General features: G+C 42.1%; 2 protein-coding genes across 2 annotated transcripts in view; one reads left to right on the plus strand and one right to left on the minus strand.

The window, feature by feature from the left end:
* prss59 (serine protease 59, putative) overlaps positions 1-4180 on the minus strand; it is a 48131-nt gene extending 43951 nt beyond the window's left edge. The window contains exons 1-2 of the mRNA XM_084318546.1: positions 3968-4180; positions 3082-3263 (exon numbers count right to left, since the gene is read on the minus strand). Of these exons, the coding sequence (XP_084174672.1) occupies positions 3082-3263; positions 3968-4174 (389 nt within the window). The 5' untranslated portion in view covers positions 4175-4180. The remainder of the gene's footprint in view (positions 1-3081; positions 3264-3967) is intronic.
* A 217-nt stretch (positions 4181-4397) lies between these two features.
* The window catches only part of psmd2 (proteasome 26S subunit ubiquitin receptor, non-ATPase 2), a 41488-nt gene continuing 27044 nt past the window's right edge, over positions 4398-18841 (plus strand). Inside the window, exons 1-11 of the mRNA XM_084335546.1 lie at positions 4398-4574; positions 5182-5238; positions 5433-5597; positions 5893-6014; positions 7187-7411; positions 10141-10299; positions 11539-11683; positions 12363-12423; positions 15402-15548; positions 16085-16191; positions 18170-18297. Of these exons, the coding sequence (XP_084191672.1) occupies positions 4467-4574; positions 5182-5238; positions 5433-5597; positions 5893-6014; positions 7187-7411; positions 10141-10299; positions 11539-11683; positions 12363-12423; positions 15402-15548; positions 16085-16191; positions 18170-18297 (1424 nt within the window). The 5' untranslated portion in view covers positions 4398-4466. The remainder of the gene's footprint in view (positions 4575-5181; positions 5239-5432; positions 5598-5892; positions 6015-7186; positions 7412-10140; positions 10300-11538; positions 11684-12362; positions 12424-15401; positions 15549-16084; positions 16192-18169; positions 18298-18841) is intronic.

Here is an 18841-nt window from a genome sequence, read left to right on the forward strand (position 1 = left end):
GGTTTATTATGTGTGTGATGACTGGGGTGATGGCGGCTGCTGAGTCTCTGAGGAATTTGGAGGGGATATTGTCATGGCCAGTGGCCTTGTTAGGTTGGAGGGCGCTCAGTTTTTTTGAGTACCTCAACTGTTGTTACCATTTCAAGTTTGAAGTCGTCTTTGCGGACCCCTAGGTTTTTGTAGTAGGCTAGGATGTGTTCTACCCCATAATGCCCTGAGTGGGAGGGTAGTTTATTAACCAGTGTTGTGGCTATATTTGTAAAGAAAATGTTTAAGTATTTGGCCACATCCAGCTTGTCTGTGATGAGAGTGTTTTCTGTCTTTATGTTTATGTTTGTAAACCTGGTTTTTATTTTTATTTTGCTGCAGCCTAGTTGGTTGTTGAGTAATTTCCAATGTGCACAGGGTTTGTTTTTGTTTTCCTCAGTTTTGTCATTGATTTTCTTTTGCAGATTTGATCATGGTGTTTACATCGTTTCTTAGTCTGTTTCTTTGTAGTTTTAGTTCAACCATGTGGGCTTGGAGATCATTGTTTGAGCTTTTGGCAAGCTTTGACTGACTTTTATGAAGTTCAGAGCATTTTTTGTCTCTGATTTTCATAGCGGCCAGTATTTCTGAGTGCATCCATGGCTCAGCGTGATTTTTAACCCTGGTGGTTCTGTTGTTTAGTATTGTTGAGAATTTGGTTTTGAATTCAAGCCATGTTTCTTCAACTAGTGTACCACTGAGCTCATCTGACCAGTCTAGGCTCTCCAGTTCTTGGTTAATGGCCTCGCTAGAGTAGGTTTTGAGGTCCCTAGATGTTTTGTGACAGCCAGCCTTTTGTTTTAGCTTTTTGTGGGTACAGAATATCATATAATGATCGCTTAACCTGCATGCTATAACCCCTTTATTGGAGATCCTGGACTTGTCAGAGGTCAGAATGAGATCAAATGAGATCAATGGTAGTTTGAGTTGAATCACACACTCTTGTGGGTTGGGTGATTAGCTGGCCGAAACTGTGCAGATCACAAAACCTACTGAAGGACTTGAAGAGTAGGTTGCTATAGCAGACCAGGACTGCCATCTTCTAAATGAAAGTCTGCCATCTGGTGGCCAAATACAGGTAATAAAAATCAGATCAAAGTGCAAAGTGAAACCTACTGCTTGTAATGGGTTATTAACTGGGAAAAGTTGATGTTTGGATGATTATATTGTGGGGATGGTATTGACATTAAACCAGAAGGCTGCCGTCTAATGTAATTTGGTCCAATGCCAGATTTTCATAAAGTTGTCGTGACATCACGTGGCACACTCCTACGCAGAGCCGTCTCTACGCCTGTACGTCACATCCCTACGCAGAGCCGTCTCTACACCTGTATGTCACACTCCTACACAGAGCCGTCTCTACGCCTGTACATCACACTCAATTACCCTCCTGTAATACCACACCATTACCCTCCTGTAAGTGTAACACCACACCATTACTGAATTAGGTGGTTAAAGAACCCAGGACACCTATCGTAAAGAGTAGGGGGTTCCCCGACGTTCCTGGCCAAATTCCCAATCAGGTCTCTGACATCAAGGCCACCTAATCATCCCTACCCTTTATTGGCTGAGATCAATCCCTGTCTCCTGAGCCGTTCAGCCATTGTGTAGTGTAATGTGTGCCTGGTGCCATTGTATGGCAGCCATTGAGCCTGCATAGCCCACGTTGGGTGCTACCAGTGGTGGTGAAGGAGGCTATTTTTACCCTACGCTGTAAAGCGTTTTGAGTCTGAGAAAAGCGCTATATAAATGTAATGAATTATTATTATTATTACCCTCCTGTAACACCACACCCCCTGTAACACCACACCTCCTGTAACACCACACCTCCTGTAACACTATACCATTACCCTCCTGTAACACCACACCACACCTCCTGTAACACCACACCTCACCTCCTGTAACACTATACCATTACCCTCCTGTAACACCACACCTCCTGTAACACCACACCTCCTGTAACAGCACACATCCTGTAACACCACACCACACCTCCTGTAACACCACATCACACCTCCTGTAACACCACATCACACCTCCTGTAACACCACACCTCCTGTAACACCACACCTCCTGTAACACCACATCACACCTCCTGTAACACCACACCTCCTGTAACACCACACCACACCTCCTGTAACACCACACCACACCTCCTGTAACACTATACCATTACCCTCCTGTAACACCACACCTCCTGTAACACCACACCATTGCCCTAGCGTCTCAATAGTTTGAACATGTGTAACAAGGTTGAAATCTTGCAATGGTAGCCTCTTGATGTAAAGTTAAATACCCGCACTTCGCCACCCAAATTGGATGCTTTTCTGGGGGCAGAATGGACATGACTGTGGTGTTTAATGGAGGGTTTGCGGTTCAAGGCTCTCAGATGACAGGTGCAGAGTACCAAGTGCCTGCTAGAAACAAGACCACCGTTACACATGGCCCACACATGTTCAAGCATTTAGAGGGGGGAAACATATACATTGTGCATTGAGCTGCTAAAGGCCTCCAACAAAGGCTGAAAAAAAATGCTAATATCAGGACTGCTACAAGTGGTACACCAAGTGGTATTCCCGGAGTCAGAAGAGAAAGACCACTGTTGCGTTCATGGTCAAAAAATACCCACAATGTGCAAAACCACATGCTGATGACAGGCTGGGAAATATATATATATTATTATTTTTTTATTCAGCTTAAAGTTGCTGGTGCCTCTGGGAGTCTGTGGAAAATCTTTGTTGCGTGTGCATTTACTTAAAGATTACTTCTGCTGGGCAGGTAAACTCACTCTTGCTAATTTCCCAGAAGTTGCCTACTGCAGCTTGCCTTTAACATAGGCCCCTGGTGGAATACTCCACAATTTCATAATCATGCTGCTGTGAATCTGCCACCACACCACCAGTCAGGTCTCCCTCATAGGCAAGTCACCAAATAGACCAAACAACTCTTCTGAGGGAAACCCTGGATGACTCAGCATTGCCAACAGAGTCAACTAATTTTTGTCTCATCCATGAATGAGCTCAAAACACAAACAGAGTAGCACAACAGACGCACGCTGTTGGGTGACTCTTGCCGTAGAAACGGTGCTCCAGCATCAGACACACGGCTCCCAGTTCCTTGGCGTAGGTGAGCCAGGTGCCGAACTCCATCCAGGCTGGGTTGGCTGGGCCTTCTCCACCTATCATCAGGAACACTGGCCCGCCCGCCTTCTGGTAGTCGTCATTCACAAAGTACCTCTGGCAGGAGGAGGAAAGGATGGGTCAATTGGGGACAGACAGACAGACAGACAGACAGACAGACAGACAGACAGACAGACAGACAGACAGACAGACAGACAGACAGACAGACAGGCAGGCAGGCAGAAAGGGTATTTCATGCACCAGTTTTTCATTGTAGCCTTTGAAATGGATCAAGAAGCATATGGATTTATTGAAAACTGAGGACAGACAGACAGAGAGGCGGTCTCTCACACTCACACACTGGGCGATTCATCAAGTTTCAATTACGATTGTGGCTTCCCACGATCATGAAAACAAGATAATCAAGATACAATTATTATTGTGCATGCCGTGCTGTTCTCATTTAGTCTTCTGTTGTAAACGAAGATGACAGAAAGGCAGCCTTTGATTGAAAAGAAAGGTCAAACAAATTCAGTCATCATGATGTTCTCAAATCAATTGTGTGAATAATCATGATTTCAATATCAATCAAAGTAATCGTGATTACACACACACACACACACACACACACACACACACACACACACACACACACACACACACACACACACACACACACACACACACACACACACACACACACACACACACACACACACACACACACACACACACACACACACACACACACACACACACACACACACACACACACACACACACACACACACACACACACACACACACACACACAAACTCACTTGTTTCCATACTCGGCTGTCTGCACCATTGAAGTGATCCAGCTTTTGGATGAACCATTGCTCTTCAGATGCACTGGCTCCAATCTGTACTTGACGGAATTTCTGAAAACCTTTGAAGCGTCCTTCACAAGGCACACAATAAGAAACCAAGAAGAGAAAGACGGTTACATAGCAGAGAAACACTTTTGAACACACTTGAAAAGCCATATTGAAACTGTCAAGATAAACAGAAAGACACGTGATGTATCTGATCATGTGATAGTACGTCTTCTTCATGTAGGCAGGTGTAGTTGCAGTCAAAAGAAAGAAATGCTGCCCTCTGCTGTTGGAACCAGAGGTTGGAACCACCATGTATGAGGGTGTTGGAGTCACGTGACAACGGTGGGCCTATGACATCGCGATAAAGACGAACCGCAATTTATAACGAAGAAGAAGGTGTTCGTTCCAGTCCTCCGGCACAGTTCATATTTGACAACCGACAGCTCGTAGAATCGCAACTATGGAGGAGGCCAAAAACAAAGAAAAAAAGCCAACAGAGAAGACAGAGGAGAAGGATAAAGACAAGGAGAAGCCCACGGGGAAGGAGAAGAAAGAGGAGCAAGAACTGGTAAATTAGGGTGATTTTTCTGACATCCACTGGTTTTATCCTGAGTCACTGCTCCATTGACAACATGGTCGAGTAGGCCGAAGCCATTCAGGTTAAATTATGTGGTGATCATTAATTTAATTGTCTGCATGTTTACGTGCCATTTAAATGTATATCACACAAACTAGTAAAACACTGCCTTGCTGTTTTTGTTTAGCGGTCACGGAACTGGTGTCCCCCTAGTTAATTAGCTTCAGCTAACTAGCTAGCCAGCCTGCTAACGTTAGCAGTGATTGTTATGGCCGTAGAGACGTGTGCTAAGCTAGCATCATGTACACTGTGTGACACAGCATCTAGCTAACTCTGGTCAGCATGCAAGTGACGTTAACCAAAGTCTCCACACCACGCCGACAGAACTATAGTTGATTTGGCAGCTTTATTTAAACTGTTAACCCGTTTACCTCGCTGACGTTAAAAAAAAGCCACAGTCAGTAGCTGTATCTCGGCTAGCTTCTGGTTAGTGTAACGCTGCTAGTTTGACATGATCATATATCTAGATACTACTTCGCTATGTAACGTTATACAGTGTTTTATTGCCACTAATAGCTGTTGACTGTTCTCTTCTCAGTCCGAGGAAGACAAACAGTTACAAGAGGAGTTGGAGCTGTTGGTGGAGAGGCTGAGTGTGAGTATCATCACCACGACATCCACACAGATAACTGTCTCATTGATTGATAGTATTTTTACCATACTGTTGTTTTGCATGTACGGTTACTGTTATATCACCGTTGTAATGCATGCAACGGTGGTGTTTATGTAGTAACAGCATGTCGTCCTCATGTCATCAACCCCCCCCCCCTTGTTCTGCTCTCTTGACAGGAGGACAACACAGATCTGTACCGTCCTGCCCTGGAGGAACTGAGGAGACAGATCCGCTCGTCCACTACCTCTATGACCTCGGTGCCCAAGCCCCTCAAGTTCTTGCGCCCGCGCTATGGCAAGCTCAAAGAGATCTACGATGGCATGGCCGTTGGCGAGAACAAGGTATATGCTTCACGGGCACCGTATTTACACACATGAAGGATGCTGTCCAAGACAGCAGAAGTAGGACTGTGATATACTGTATATATGTCATAGTATTGGCAACTGCAGCTTACACAAGAGGTTGCACATTTTCATTGAATGTGCAACCAAATCCAAACCGGTTATCATTGCAAAGCCTTTTTTGTCATGTTTTTTCAAGTGCTTATCAAATTAATTCAGAAGAAGCCTGTTTGCATCCGTCGTGTGTGTGTGTGATATGCCCCACACATAGTTGATAATCCTGTGTGTGTTTTAGCGTTTCTGCGCTGACGTGGTGTCTGTGCTGGCCATGACCATGAGTGGCGAGAGGGAGTGTCTCAAATTCCGTCTGCTGGGCTCACAGGAAGAGCTGGCGTCCTGGGGACACGAATACGTCAGGTAGGACAAAGACACTGCATCATCAGTGGCCTTTTATGCTCCAGACGCATGTGGTTTGTTTAGACGAAAAATAAGGCTTAGGGCGGCTGGGTGGCGTAGCGGAGATTGTGCTTGTCACCAATGCAAGAGACTCCGGTCTCGAATCATGGTGTCAGCATTGCCTGTGGCTTGGGCCAGTCGTCATACTATCTCAATTGTCAGAGGTAGCGGGTGGAAGTCGATGGGTGGGGATTGGACGTTGTGGACAGCGACTCCTACAGGTCGGTTGGGTGACGCCTGCACAGCAGAGACAGGAAGTATCGGGGGCAGCGTGAGCCTCTCACGTGTTACTCCTCGCCACAGAGTCCGCGCTGTCTGGTGAAAAGATGCGACAGGCTGCCTCCTCGTGTACCGGAGGGGACACGTGATGCAAGGCTTCTATCCTCACTACAACCGACCAGTGGGGGGCATAGTCTAGCAACGTTCAAGACAGGGGAGGGGAGAATTGGCAATACGAAATTGGGATGGGAGAAAAATAGAAGTGGATACAAAACTATATAAGGCTTGGCTTGCCACTTTTTGTTGGGCAGTTCAGATAGTTGTTCTTGTTGGGCAGTTCAGATGGTTGTTCTTGTTTTGCCAACAAACCAGAAAATGTGCATGCAGCACAACAAAAACAACTACATGAACTGCCCAACGAGAACAACTATCTGAACCACCATTCAACACAGTATTTGTTGGTTGGTTGTGGACATGCTGGAGCATAAGAGCCAAGTCAAGGGATGCAGCTCCAAAATAGGAACTTGCACATCAGGTTTCACCTGCAGTTCTGTGGTAAGTCATGTATTGTAGGAGTGTAACTAATGCAATCTAACAGTAATTGGTTTAACAATTGTTCAATCAGATGAATTGCTATAGTTGTTTAAAGTGTAATAGGTATACACATGCTATACCTGATTAAAGCAGTAATAATATTTTAATGTAATGCTGTTCAAATGTTGAGACCAATTCAGTAGCTCACAGCCTTATCTTTTATAAAGTCCATCATATTAATAAATGCGCACACTAATTTAGATTACAATTTTCCAAAGCAGTGCAGCTATATTACCACCTTCATGTCTGTGCTTCATCTTAATTCATCAAATCATGTTCCAACACCCCCGTGTTCCCTCTGTCCTCCTTTCTTCTCCCAGGCACCTGGCAGGGGAGGTGGCCAAGGAGTGGCAGGAGGTGGAGGAGAGCGACAAGACCCAGCAGGAGACGCTACTGAAGCTCGTGAAGGAGATTGTGCCCTACAACATGGCGCACAACGCAGAGCACGAGGCATGTGACCTGCTGATGGAGGTCGAGAGGCTGGACATGCTAGAAGACTACATCGACGACACCGCCTACGCCAAGGTCTGCCTCTACCTCACCAGGTATGGCTCTGCGGTCTGGTTGTCGGCTGTGTGTGTGTGTGTGTGTGCACACGTTGGTAGGGAAGTCGGTGAAGGGTGTGCTGCCGTCTCGCCAGTCTAAAATACACACTCTGGTCCGGCTGAACGTTATGGAGAAAAAGAAACGTCTCTATATTCAGAAGGACTTTTTTCAATCGGGGATGCTGCCGATTCTCACAGCTGCAAACTGATTCAGAGCACTTAACTTTTCAGCCCGTATTGCCCCGAAATGTAGCCAAGAGTAAAGACCCTAACCCTATCAAAACAGCAGCCAACATGTATATTTTCAGCACTACGTTTGTTTACTAATGATTTTAAGTAGGGATGTCTGATATTATCGGCCGATATTGGCATTAAAATGATATTGGTATCTTTATTTTAATTTAATTTTTTTACATTTATTTAACCTTTTATTTACCCAGGCAAGCAAGTAAGAACAAATTCTGATTACATTTATTGTCAAAAGTATGCATAATGTTGTGTTAATTCCACGACAAGAGATATGTAATGTTAATTACCTGAAATTATTCCGTTGTTTGGGGGGGAAACCCTGCATATATCGCTATCGGTTGATATCGGAAATTAAGAGTTGGACAGTATCGGTAAAAAAGCCAATATTGAACATCCCTAAGTAGGGCTGGGCGATATGGCCTAAATATGATATCACGATATTTTCTGACCTTTCGGCGATACACGATACGCATCACGATGTTTTTCTTTTTTTCCCCAAACAATTCATTATGAGGCTTACCAAGACAGTATTTGAGTTTGCAAGCTAACATTAAAGACAAAATAAAATACCCATGCATTTAGCATTTTTATATTATATATTAGATTTAGATTATTGGATTATTAGATTATATATTGCATATATTTAGCAATGAGATATTATATGATTTAGATATGAAATATGATGAATTGAAAATGGGGGACCCTGATGTAAACAAGACGAAAGTCTTTCGCTGGTCTGCATCCCCTTAACAATTGTATGTATTGAGCTGTACTGTACCCATTCTGCAATATGTTAATAAAGTTTTAAATCAATCAATCAATCAATAGGATTTTAGCATTTTTATGAAACTACTGTATATTTGTATGTCTCTAAATGTTTTGATGAATTGAAAATGGAGGACCCTTGTGTAAAAAAGCCGAAAGTCTTTTTCTGGTCTTCATCCTCCAGTCAGTCCACTGTTGTTGTATTGAGCTGTACTGTATTGTACCCATTCTGCAATCGTTAATAACGTTCATTCATTCAATCATTCAGCCGGCAACACAATAATTTTGATTGACAGTCGAGTCTGCCAATTACGTCACACCGCTTGTACCCGCCCTGCTGTTCTTAGCACCAATCGGCAAGCAGCGCTATTCTTTTTTTACTTCCTGAATGCCCTCCTTAATTTTAACGAGAGCTCAGCTCAACGACAACAACAACAGCTCACCGCAGCTCGTTAATGAACTGTACCCGATATTTATATAATATCGTCATATCGCCCAGCCCTATCCCTAAGTGTTATTAGCCAAATATGAGTTTAGAAAAAATCTCAGTGCATTGCATCGGAAATGGGATGATTTAGATGCGAGGAAATTATGTCATGAAATCGTTGTAGTCTTAAGAAAGAGGAGACCCAGGGCTTTCGATGGATGTAGACATTTCATAAAACTACACTACCCAGCTCACACCAGCCGCTGTCAAACTTAGCCGGCCAATGTGGGAAAAAATATTGGCGTTATTTTTCTCACGGGTCGAACAAATCTCAATGTTATTGCCATAAAAATACAACGTATATTGTTTCTTTACCTTTCTGTGAACGTCTACAAAAAAACCACGTCGCAATCTGGTGAAAAATGGTGTAGCTATGGACATTATACAAAAGTAACTGTACTCGCAGTAGATTTCATTTATGGTCTTTGCTGCCCTGTAATGGGCGCCTGGTGGTACTAAATCCAGATTTAACTCTGCCATTGGAAAGAGGAGATTTGGCCCGATCCATAGATGTGACATGGCCATAATAAGGTCATTTATAGGCCTGATATTCTATATTCATATTTCAAATAGCATGTGTCTGTATGGTAAAATACAGACACAAAAGTAAAAAAAAATGCAATCTACAAAACCCCCTGTAAATCATCTGCCATTTATTAATTTGCTCAGATTTTGATCTCAAGAAGGTGCTGAATGAGCTCAGTGGCAATTTTTCACGTCTGCTCAATGCTGGTGGTATTCACTGTCAAAGATGACATAAAAGATGTTGGTTCATTACAATTTACTCAAGCATAGTAACAGTCGGACACAATATTTCCATAGATATCCCTAGATACCAAGAACATGCAAATGGACCTTGTAGAAGTGGAGCAATCTTCCATGTACCTTTAGGCAAATTTTCTGAAAATATGGCTAGGGCTTAAGAGGTCAAGTATCAGCTCTGGATACTACAAATATTGTGAAATAAGTATCTGTATTTTTTACCATTTTGAGAGATCTGACATTACATTTGTACTGTCTCTTCAGCCCATGGCTTTCATCCTGGCGTGATTAAAGCTGTGAGCTGAATCATGATGAAAGCTGTGAGCTAGATCGTAAAAAAAACAACAACAAAAACAGGCCCGACCCTACATGAACCTGTGTAGGTTCTGTCCCGAGTCTGAACCATGGCAGCAGTTTCAAAGCTCTACTTTACATCCTGCTCTCTCCTCTCCCGTCTCTCCTCCAGTTGCGTCAGCTATGTCCCTGAACCGGAGAACTCGGCGCTGCTGAAGTGCTCCCTGAACATCTTCAGGAAGTTCAACCGTTACCCAGAGGCCCTGCGCCTGGCCCTGATGCTCAACGACGTGGAGCTGGTGGAGAACATCTTCACCTCCTGCAAGGACATGTAAGCACAGAGAAACTCCAGTGTGTATATAATATATACAGTAGGAGATGGGGGTGGGGAAGTGCTTACCCCCCCAGAATGAAATTGTAGAGATGCACCCACACTTCTTTCTCACTGCTTAATAGATTCATTGCATGGTTCATAGCAAATAATGTTGCAATCCATTACTTTGCCTGGCCAAAGTATGACCTAGCTCATAAATGTGTGTAATCCAGAAGGAGATTGAGTTCATGCTGGTTTAGGATTTTAAACGGTTTGTTTGTATCTATGTGTGTGTGTGTGTGTTAAAGGGCTGAGCCCAAACGTTCGGACCTTCGTTCGTTACGTTTGCATTCAAATCTTAATTAATACATTTGAACCTCTGCTTTTTATTAAAAAAATTAATTTTCGGTTAGAATTCTTTTAAATGTATTTTACATGAAAAATATATACATGAAAAATATATCAATGTGATGCATCAGAATATCACAGTACTATGTTGTGTTTACAATAATTTGAAAGTCACGTGCGAACACAGACACAACAACAGTCTAGTCGATGATGAGGAGGGGTCACCATCATACATTATCAGGAAATGAATCAATCATGCAAAAAAGAGTTGAGTGACTCACACTCACCCGTCTTATTTCATAATACAACGTTTCTGAATGGATGTTTGGATTAAACAAAGTGTATGCAGTGATGCTGAAGTTTCCCAGCGGAACACAAGTTACTTAACGTTACACAGGTATGTTATGCACCTTAATTAACATATGCACGTTTAGCTGGCTAACGTTAAGATAGCCGGAGCCGTCGGCCAACAAAGATGTTGTTTCAACAAATGGATTCACAAAATGGATTACCATCTAAACGTTATTGAAGCCTCCCGTGACCAGTAAGTAGGTACTACTACTCTTAATAACCGCAGCAATATGCGCTACGTTATATGCGTAAAGTCAAGACTCGACAGTACGGAACCAGAAAATATATTTAGGAGCACATTCTTTTGCATGATTTAAAAACAATGGTTCGAACGTCCGTTTGAAAAACCCTCGCGATGGTTTGAATCCCAAAAGGCAAAAACAGGCTTTGGGGACAGTTCTAGTGTGTTATACAGTGTTTCATTTCAGAAGGAGATGGCTTTCATGCTGGGTTAGGATTAAACGTTTTGTATGCGTGTGTGTTGTACAGTGTGATCCAGAAGGAGATGGAGTTCATGCTGGGTTATGATTAAACTGTTTGTATGTGTGTGTTGTACAGTGTGATCCAGAAGGAGATGGCGTTCATGCTGGGTCGCCACGGCATGTTCCTGGAGCTCAACGAGGATGTGGAGGACTATGAGGACCTGACGGAGATCATGTCCAACGTCCAGCTCAACAGCAACTTCCTGGCTCTGGCCAGAGAGGTATGAGAGGGAGGAGGGAGGTTCAATGTTATGTGTGCCATTGAGAAAACAGCCTTTAAAGTCTGGGTGGACTTGAGGGAGGGGGGGTCCAAAATATATAAATTCAGTCCAACCAACATCTGGCTTGATAACAACTGCCCGCCATTGTCCAGAGAACTGGGATCAATAGGAATGTGATGGAAAGAACATGCAGAGATGTTTAGGGGAAGCGGCAAAGGAGTGGAGGAGCGCCACGTAATGGAAGCATGCTCAGTGCGTTTTGTATCAAAATGTACGTCTCCTAAAATGAGCAGAATATCTATTTAAATTGCTGTAGATGAGTCATGTGGAGAGAGGGGATGGATGGAGAGAGAGAGAGACAGACGGACAGCCGGTGATAAGATGATTGCAGGAATTTAAGTGATCTCAAGCAGCGAGCACAAATGGAAGAATAGCCATGATGACTGATATTGATGTTTTTGTGAATGGCTCCATCCTCCCCTCGGGGCAGGAAGGAAGGGAACAACGCGGCTTTTAGAATCTGTACGGATGCCGCTGAAAGGCTTAATGGTTTCAGTTGGGGTAGTAGATGCAGGATAATGACTCCTAGTTAATTTCAACCGTGAAAGCTCTTTATGTTTCTGGCCGTGACTCAACACTTGTCGCTGTGTTAACAACCCAATCCTTTTTCCTCACACAGTTGGACATCATGGAACCCAAAGTCCCAGACGACATCTACAAAACTCACTTGGAAAACAACCGTAAGTGTCTCGTTTATGACATGAGAGGGTGTAAGGGCACAGGATGCGTCTCTCAATTTACCTTCCATTCACTCAAACCTGGACTGCAACTGTCTGTCTGAGTGATGAGAGATGAGGTGTCAGGATACTTTTGTGAGATGAGGAGCTCAGTCTGAAACTTAATAAAAATGACCTGGGTCAGTGGATATGTATTTTGGGTGGGTGTCAAGTAAGTTTGAGCTGTAGGACTTGATATTACAATCCCTCTTGTAGTAATTGGCACTTACTTCAGTCTTGATGTAATGAGTGTGGATAGTGGTAAACACTTCACAGCAGTCAATAGCTGGGCTATACTACAATACACTATTCATTGTATTCGATCGCACATCTAGGTGCGATCTAGATCGCCACTTAGGTGACAGCTAATGGGGATCCTTTTAAACAACAATAAACAATCTTGCAAACAGGCGATTGTAAATAGCAGGTGATTATCATTAAGGCGAGACACTACATGTGTAATGTACTAATAGATATCACAATTAAACTTCCACAGTTGATTACTTATATTAAGACAAGAATTTGTATTACAAGTTCTGAAATTGTATGTTTAAATATGCAAATGAGGCATTGTCTACTTAAATAGGTCCTAATTTGGATACAATTCCAGAACGGAAATCGGAACATTGGATAAAGCCATTTTCAAAATTATAGTTTAATTTAGTTGACCTATTAGAGCTTAAGGTTTTTACAGAGGGGGTTTTGGATATCTCTTTATCACTCCATAAATCGGAAAATAATCAATTTTATAATTTTTGCCATGCGTTTAGGAATAGAATGTGATATAAATTAATGATATATCAACAAACCATTCTGTAAAAACCTTCATAATATAGATATTATGAATACAACTGGAAGGTTTTGTGTATGAGAGTGCTACGAAGTGGAGATTTGTATGAGTAAAAACTAATTTTGAGAACAGCCTTTAAGATTTGTATTGTAAAATTCCATACTGAATGCATGTATGTCCCATCTGTCAATATCTAAAAGACAAATTCATAACAATGCATGTATGGCCCATTATATCATGTCAATATCTATAACACAGAAATTCATAACTGAATGCATGTATGGCCCATCATATAGTCATCTAACACTATATTCCAAATATGCTGCAATATATTTTATTTACATAAGGGACTGTACATCTGATAAACTTTTCTTTTTACTTTAATCGTAGAAACATAACATACACTACAATGTGGTCATTATTTAATCTATATTCCATATACAACACAGCCAGAGAGAGGGAGACAGACAGACAGAGTTCTTCTTCTCAACCCTGTTTCCATACCCGTCACTCCTTTGTTGTGTTTCTGACGTTTTGACTGGTACAGGTATGGACAGGATAATAGTAGAAAGACATATAGGTAATACAATTTGATCTGAATATGAGGAGAAATAAACCATGTAAACAATATAATGAGGGTCTGTATGCCCCATTGGTTATTATTATACATTACAATAAATGTAGGAAATAAAGAATTTATTATAAAAAATATTTTATATATATTTATTTCCAGTTTTATATAAACAAGAGCAAACACACACACAAAGAGGAAAGGGAAGAGACAAAACAACAAAAACAAACGTAAACAAAAAGCTGCCAGACAAAAAAACTGACTTAACTCAAAGCGATACACAATGTGTTATATAGCCAGGTGTTACAAGAGTACGGGTAAAAGATGAAGTATACAGGGATTTAATTTTCCTTCAGATAGTCAATGAATGGACTCTTGGAGGAAGCTTCAGGAGATCATAGAATGGGCAACTCTCTGGCATGGTGGAATTCTTTCTTTGGCATAGTGTCTGATTTGGAGATATCAAAAGTAGGGATGGGTATCGTTAGGATTTTATCGATACTGCTTAACGGTTCGGTACTTTATCGATACTCTTTATTATTATAAAAAAAAAAAGTATAAATGTATTATTTGAACGGCTTAAGGCTATATCTGTACTTGATGTTTGTTTGTTGTGTTGCATATTTGAAATAAACTTCAATAAAATCAACCCCCCCCCCCCTCTTGAAAACAAAAACCTGTGTTTAACCTAGCCATCTATAAAACATCATGCTAAAACTGTGAAACAAATGTCCTACTCCCCTAAAGAAAGAAATACATAGCAAACATGACTCAGTTATCCAATAGTGCTGCTGCTTTTTATTTAGTTAAAATCTTTTAGTTAAGACTAAAGGACTACAATATGACTACAACGATCTCATGACTGCTTCCTGTCCTCGCATTTCCTTTTCCGGTTTAACGTTAAATCTTCAACAACAGATTGCGGCTAATTAAACACTTCATGGAAACGGGTTAACGTTATGTCAAGTTCATATGTGTAGTGTAGTATGAACTCGACATAACGTTAACATTACTCCGTGTCCACTGTTGCTGCCACTGTTGCGTCGCAGATGGATGGTACAGTCTGTTAGCTCCGTAGCTAATCCGCTCCTAGACTACCGATAGCAGTACCTATAACGTCGGAGCTTATCAATACTCAGTTGTTTTCTAATTTAGTACCGGTTCCCGTTTAGAACCGGGTTTCGGGGGGCATCCCTAATCAAGTGTCCGCGTTAAGAGACTTTAAATGTGCAAACACTTTACCCCGTTTTATCGCATGCTCTCGAAAACACATCTTACTCCATCCGCTGCACACTAGTGCCCCCCGGAAATAAATAATTTAAATCTGAATAATATATATATATGTGTGTATACTGTGAGTAAGAGTAAAATGTTTGCGCATCTAGCTAACAGCCGGCTCCCTGTGACGACAGAAGAACGCTCTGTGAACATTGCATTGTGGACTCCTGGCGGCTTTATGAATGTCTGCCCCTTCCCCTATGTGTGGGGAAACGCTAAACGGAAACTTCTATTCATCTACTAAGTATAGAGCATTCGATAACGTCTTCATCATTTGAATATGACGACCTCCGTGTGTGCCAGGGTTTGGAGGCAGCGGCTCCCAGGTGGACTCGGCCCGTATGAACCTGGCCTCCTCCTTCGTCAATGGCTTCGTCAACGCCGCCTTCGGACAGGACAAGCTGCTCACAGACGACGGCAACAAGTGGCTGTACAAGAACAAGGACCATGGTGAGGCAACACACACACACACACACAGTGGAACTATCCTGTAATACACATACCATCACACACACCTGGATCATATTCAAAAACACTTTGAATGACCAAATACAGTGAATGTACAAGAAGTTGCTTTGGTGACAATGGTGCTATCAACAATATTCCATAATATGACAGACACACGCAGTACAATAGGACCTCATACACTGTGTGCAGGGATGGCACCACAAACGATAGACAAAAGACTTTTATCCATCACTCTCCATGCAGTACTGTGTAGTTCTATGTACACTGTATACTGTGTGGCTGTGGAGGGAAGTGTTGTGAGCGTCCGGGCAGGGTTTTCGGTCCACAAGTCCTGCCCATTTAAATAATATTTATGTCAATGTTTTCCCGGTAAAATAAACTGTAATTACAGGATAATGGGAACCATGAGTGTATTAGTCCAGCATACCAAGTTACGAACCATTTTCTTTCATTTGGACCATTCACTTGTTGTTGAATATAGCTCTACATGACTAAATGTGATGCGTGTGTGTCCTTAGGCATGTTGAGTGCAGCAGCCTCCCTGGGTATGATCCTGCTATGGGATGTGGACGGCGGTCTGACTCAGATAGATAAATACCTCTACTCTTCCGAGGACTACATTAAGGTAAACATAAGGTCATGGTAGATAAATACCTCTACTCTTCCGAGGACTACATTAACACTTTCAGTGCCAGCAGGGGGCGCACAATTTAGTGCTTGAGTGCCACCACCCACTTCAATGATAGCGCTCTCATATTTGCGAACGCATAAACTACATCTTAAATTATGGCTATGTGTCTAATCTGGCCGTCGCTTATCAATGACTTGTTTGCAGTCAACATTGTCGAAACGGATTTTTTTTAATCTGTTCATTTCCGTTTTATACCATTTTGAAAAATGCTTGTTTCAGGAAAATATAAAGATTCTGTGATAAACGCCCTTTACTGGAATATTCTGGAATACACAAAAAACGTTGTTTTTTCGGCCTATTTATGAATCGTTTTCAAATAAACGCTAGATTATCGATAGTATGTGTACTTATGAACGCTATAGAAGCGGGCTGAAAAATCACTCATTTCCTGATCAGCACACACACACACACATAGGGCACACGTTGATATCTCTGTGAAAAAAGCTCTGATTATCCTAAGACTGGTAAAATAGATTCCTTACCTCAGATCAGATGTTCTCCAAAAAGATTATTCCAATTCCTGATCGCCATTCCAAATATCGATCGCGTTTATTGATCCAACGCTGGGTACTGGAAATATGTATTCCACGCTGTTCTGGGGCTCTGCAAGGAATCCGATCCTCTCTGGTGACTTGCCTGAGAAGTAAAATGAGGAAGCAGGATTTCCCCCCCTCATGCGTTTCATTCAATCCATTCCAAAAACTAGATCTATTGTTGTTGGCACTGAACGTCGGCATGAACAAACAAGTTATCTCGTCGTTGGCACTCAAAGTGTTAAGGTAAACATAAGGTCATGGTAGATAAATACCTAACATAAGGTCATGGTAGATAATTACCTCTACACATCCGAGGACTATATTAACCCATTCAGTGCCAACCACGAGATTAGTCGGGTTAACTCGCCATGCGTTGAGTGCCAAGACCAGAGAAAACCTGAGAAAACTGGTTTTAATCGTTATTTCTTTTATTAGCAATATCTATTAATTTTTCATCCATCCAGCCTGACGTTATCATTGGGAATGGGTCTGAGCTCGAAAAGGGCAAATACCGCCGCCTATCGTCTCCCGGATGGTATTGCACATCATTGGATTGGATGGGACTGTGCATCCGAAAAAAACTCCGGCCCCGGGGTTTCCCTTCTCGGGCAAGCAGTAGCTGTTACCACATTCACTGGGGAGGCTGGAAGCAGCGTTGATTATGTGTTTTGGACTATAACGTTGGATTAATAAACACGATCAATATTTGGAATGGTGATCAGGAATTGGATTAATCTTTTTGCAGAACATCTGATGTGAGGTAAGAAATTTACCAGTATTGGGTTAATCGTATGTTTTTTTTTCTCCGCCATCGCAGCGTGTGTGTGTGCGTAACGTTAGCGCTGACCACAGCATGGATAATCGATTTTTCAGCCCGCTTCTCTAGCGTGCATAAGTACACATATACTATCGATAATCTAGCGTTTATTTGAAAACGATTCATAAATCAGCCGAAAAATTACAACGTGTTTTGTGTATTTCACTAAAGAGCCATTATCACGGAATTTCTCTAGAATTACTAGACATCTCAAACTATACTCGTATTCAAAACGGTATAAAACGTAAATGTACATGAAAAAACAATCCGTTTCATACATGTTGACTGCAAGCAAGTCATTGATAAGCGACGGGTGTATTAGACCCATAGCCATAATTTAAGATATAGTTTAAGCGTTCGCAAATTTCCCCATCCTCCCATTGACTTCAGTGCTGGCACGCTAGCCCTAATATGGTCATAAGGGCGTGGCTCTGAATGAGTTAAGGTAAACGTAAGGTCATAGATAAATACTTCACGTCTTAACTTTTAGGCCAGCTGTCTAACACGCCCTAGTCTAACTCCTATCCTGTTGTCTTCTGTCTCATCTTTCTGTCTGTAGTCTGGTGCCCTCCTGGCCTGTGGTATCGTCAACTCTGGCGTGAGGAATGAGTGTGACCCAGCCTTGGCCCTGCTTTCTGACTATGTCCTCCACAACAGCAATGTCATGAGGATAGGAGCCATCTTTGGGTGAGGACCATCCCCATGTTTCCATGGAGAGAGGGAGAGTCTGATTTTAATACAGACCTTGCTGTTTTGACTTCTTGTAGGAAAGTAGTGACCTGAAAATAGCATTGTTAGCATCCCTCATTTAACCTCTTAAGCCCTAGCCATATTTTCAGAGAATTTGCCTAAAAGTACATACCAAAGTAAATGGAAGATTGCTCCAATTCTACAAATGAACAAAGGGCAGATTTACATTTTTTTTTTTAATTTTTTTTATATGCAGTACTGAATTTTGCCATCCGGACACATGCAATTTGAGATATGAATATAGAATATCAGGCCTATAAATGACCTTATTATGGCCAAGTCATACATCTATGGATCGGCCCAAATCTCCTCTTTCCAATGGCAGAGTTAAATCTGGATTCAGTACCACCAGGCGGCAGGCGCCCGTGAATGAAATCTACTGTAAGTACAGTTACTTTTGTATAATGTCCATAGCTCTGCCATTTTTTACCGGATTGCAACGTTTTTTTTTTGACATTCACAGAAAGGTAAATAAACGATA

The sequence above is a fragment of the Notolepis coatsorum genome (genome assembly GCF_963971535.1).
Source record: "Notolepis coatsorum genome assembly, chromosome: 1".
Lineage (NCBI taxonomy): Eukaryota > Metazoa > Chordata > Actinopteri > Aulopiformes > Paralepididae > Notolepis > Notolepis coatsorum.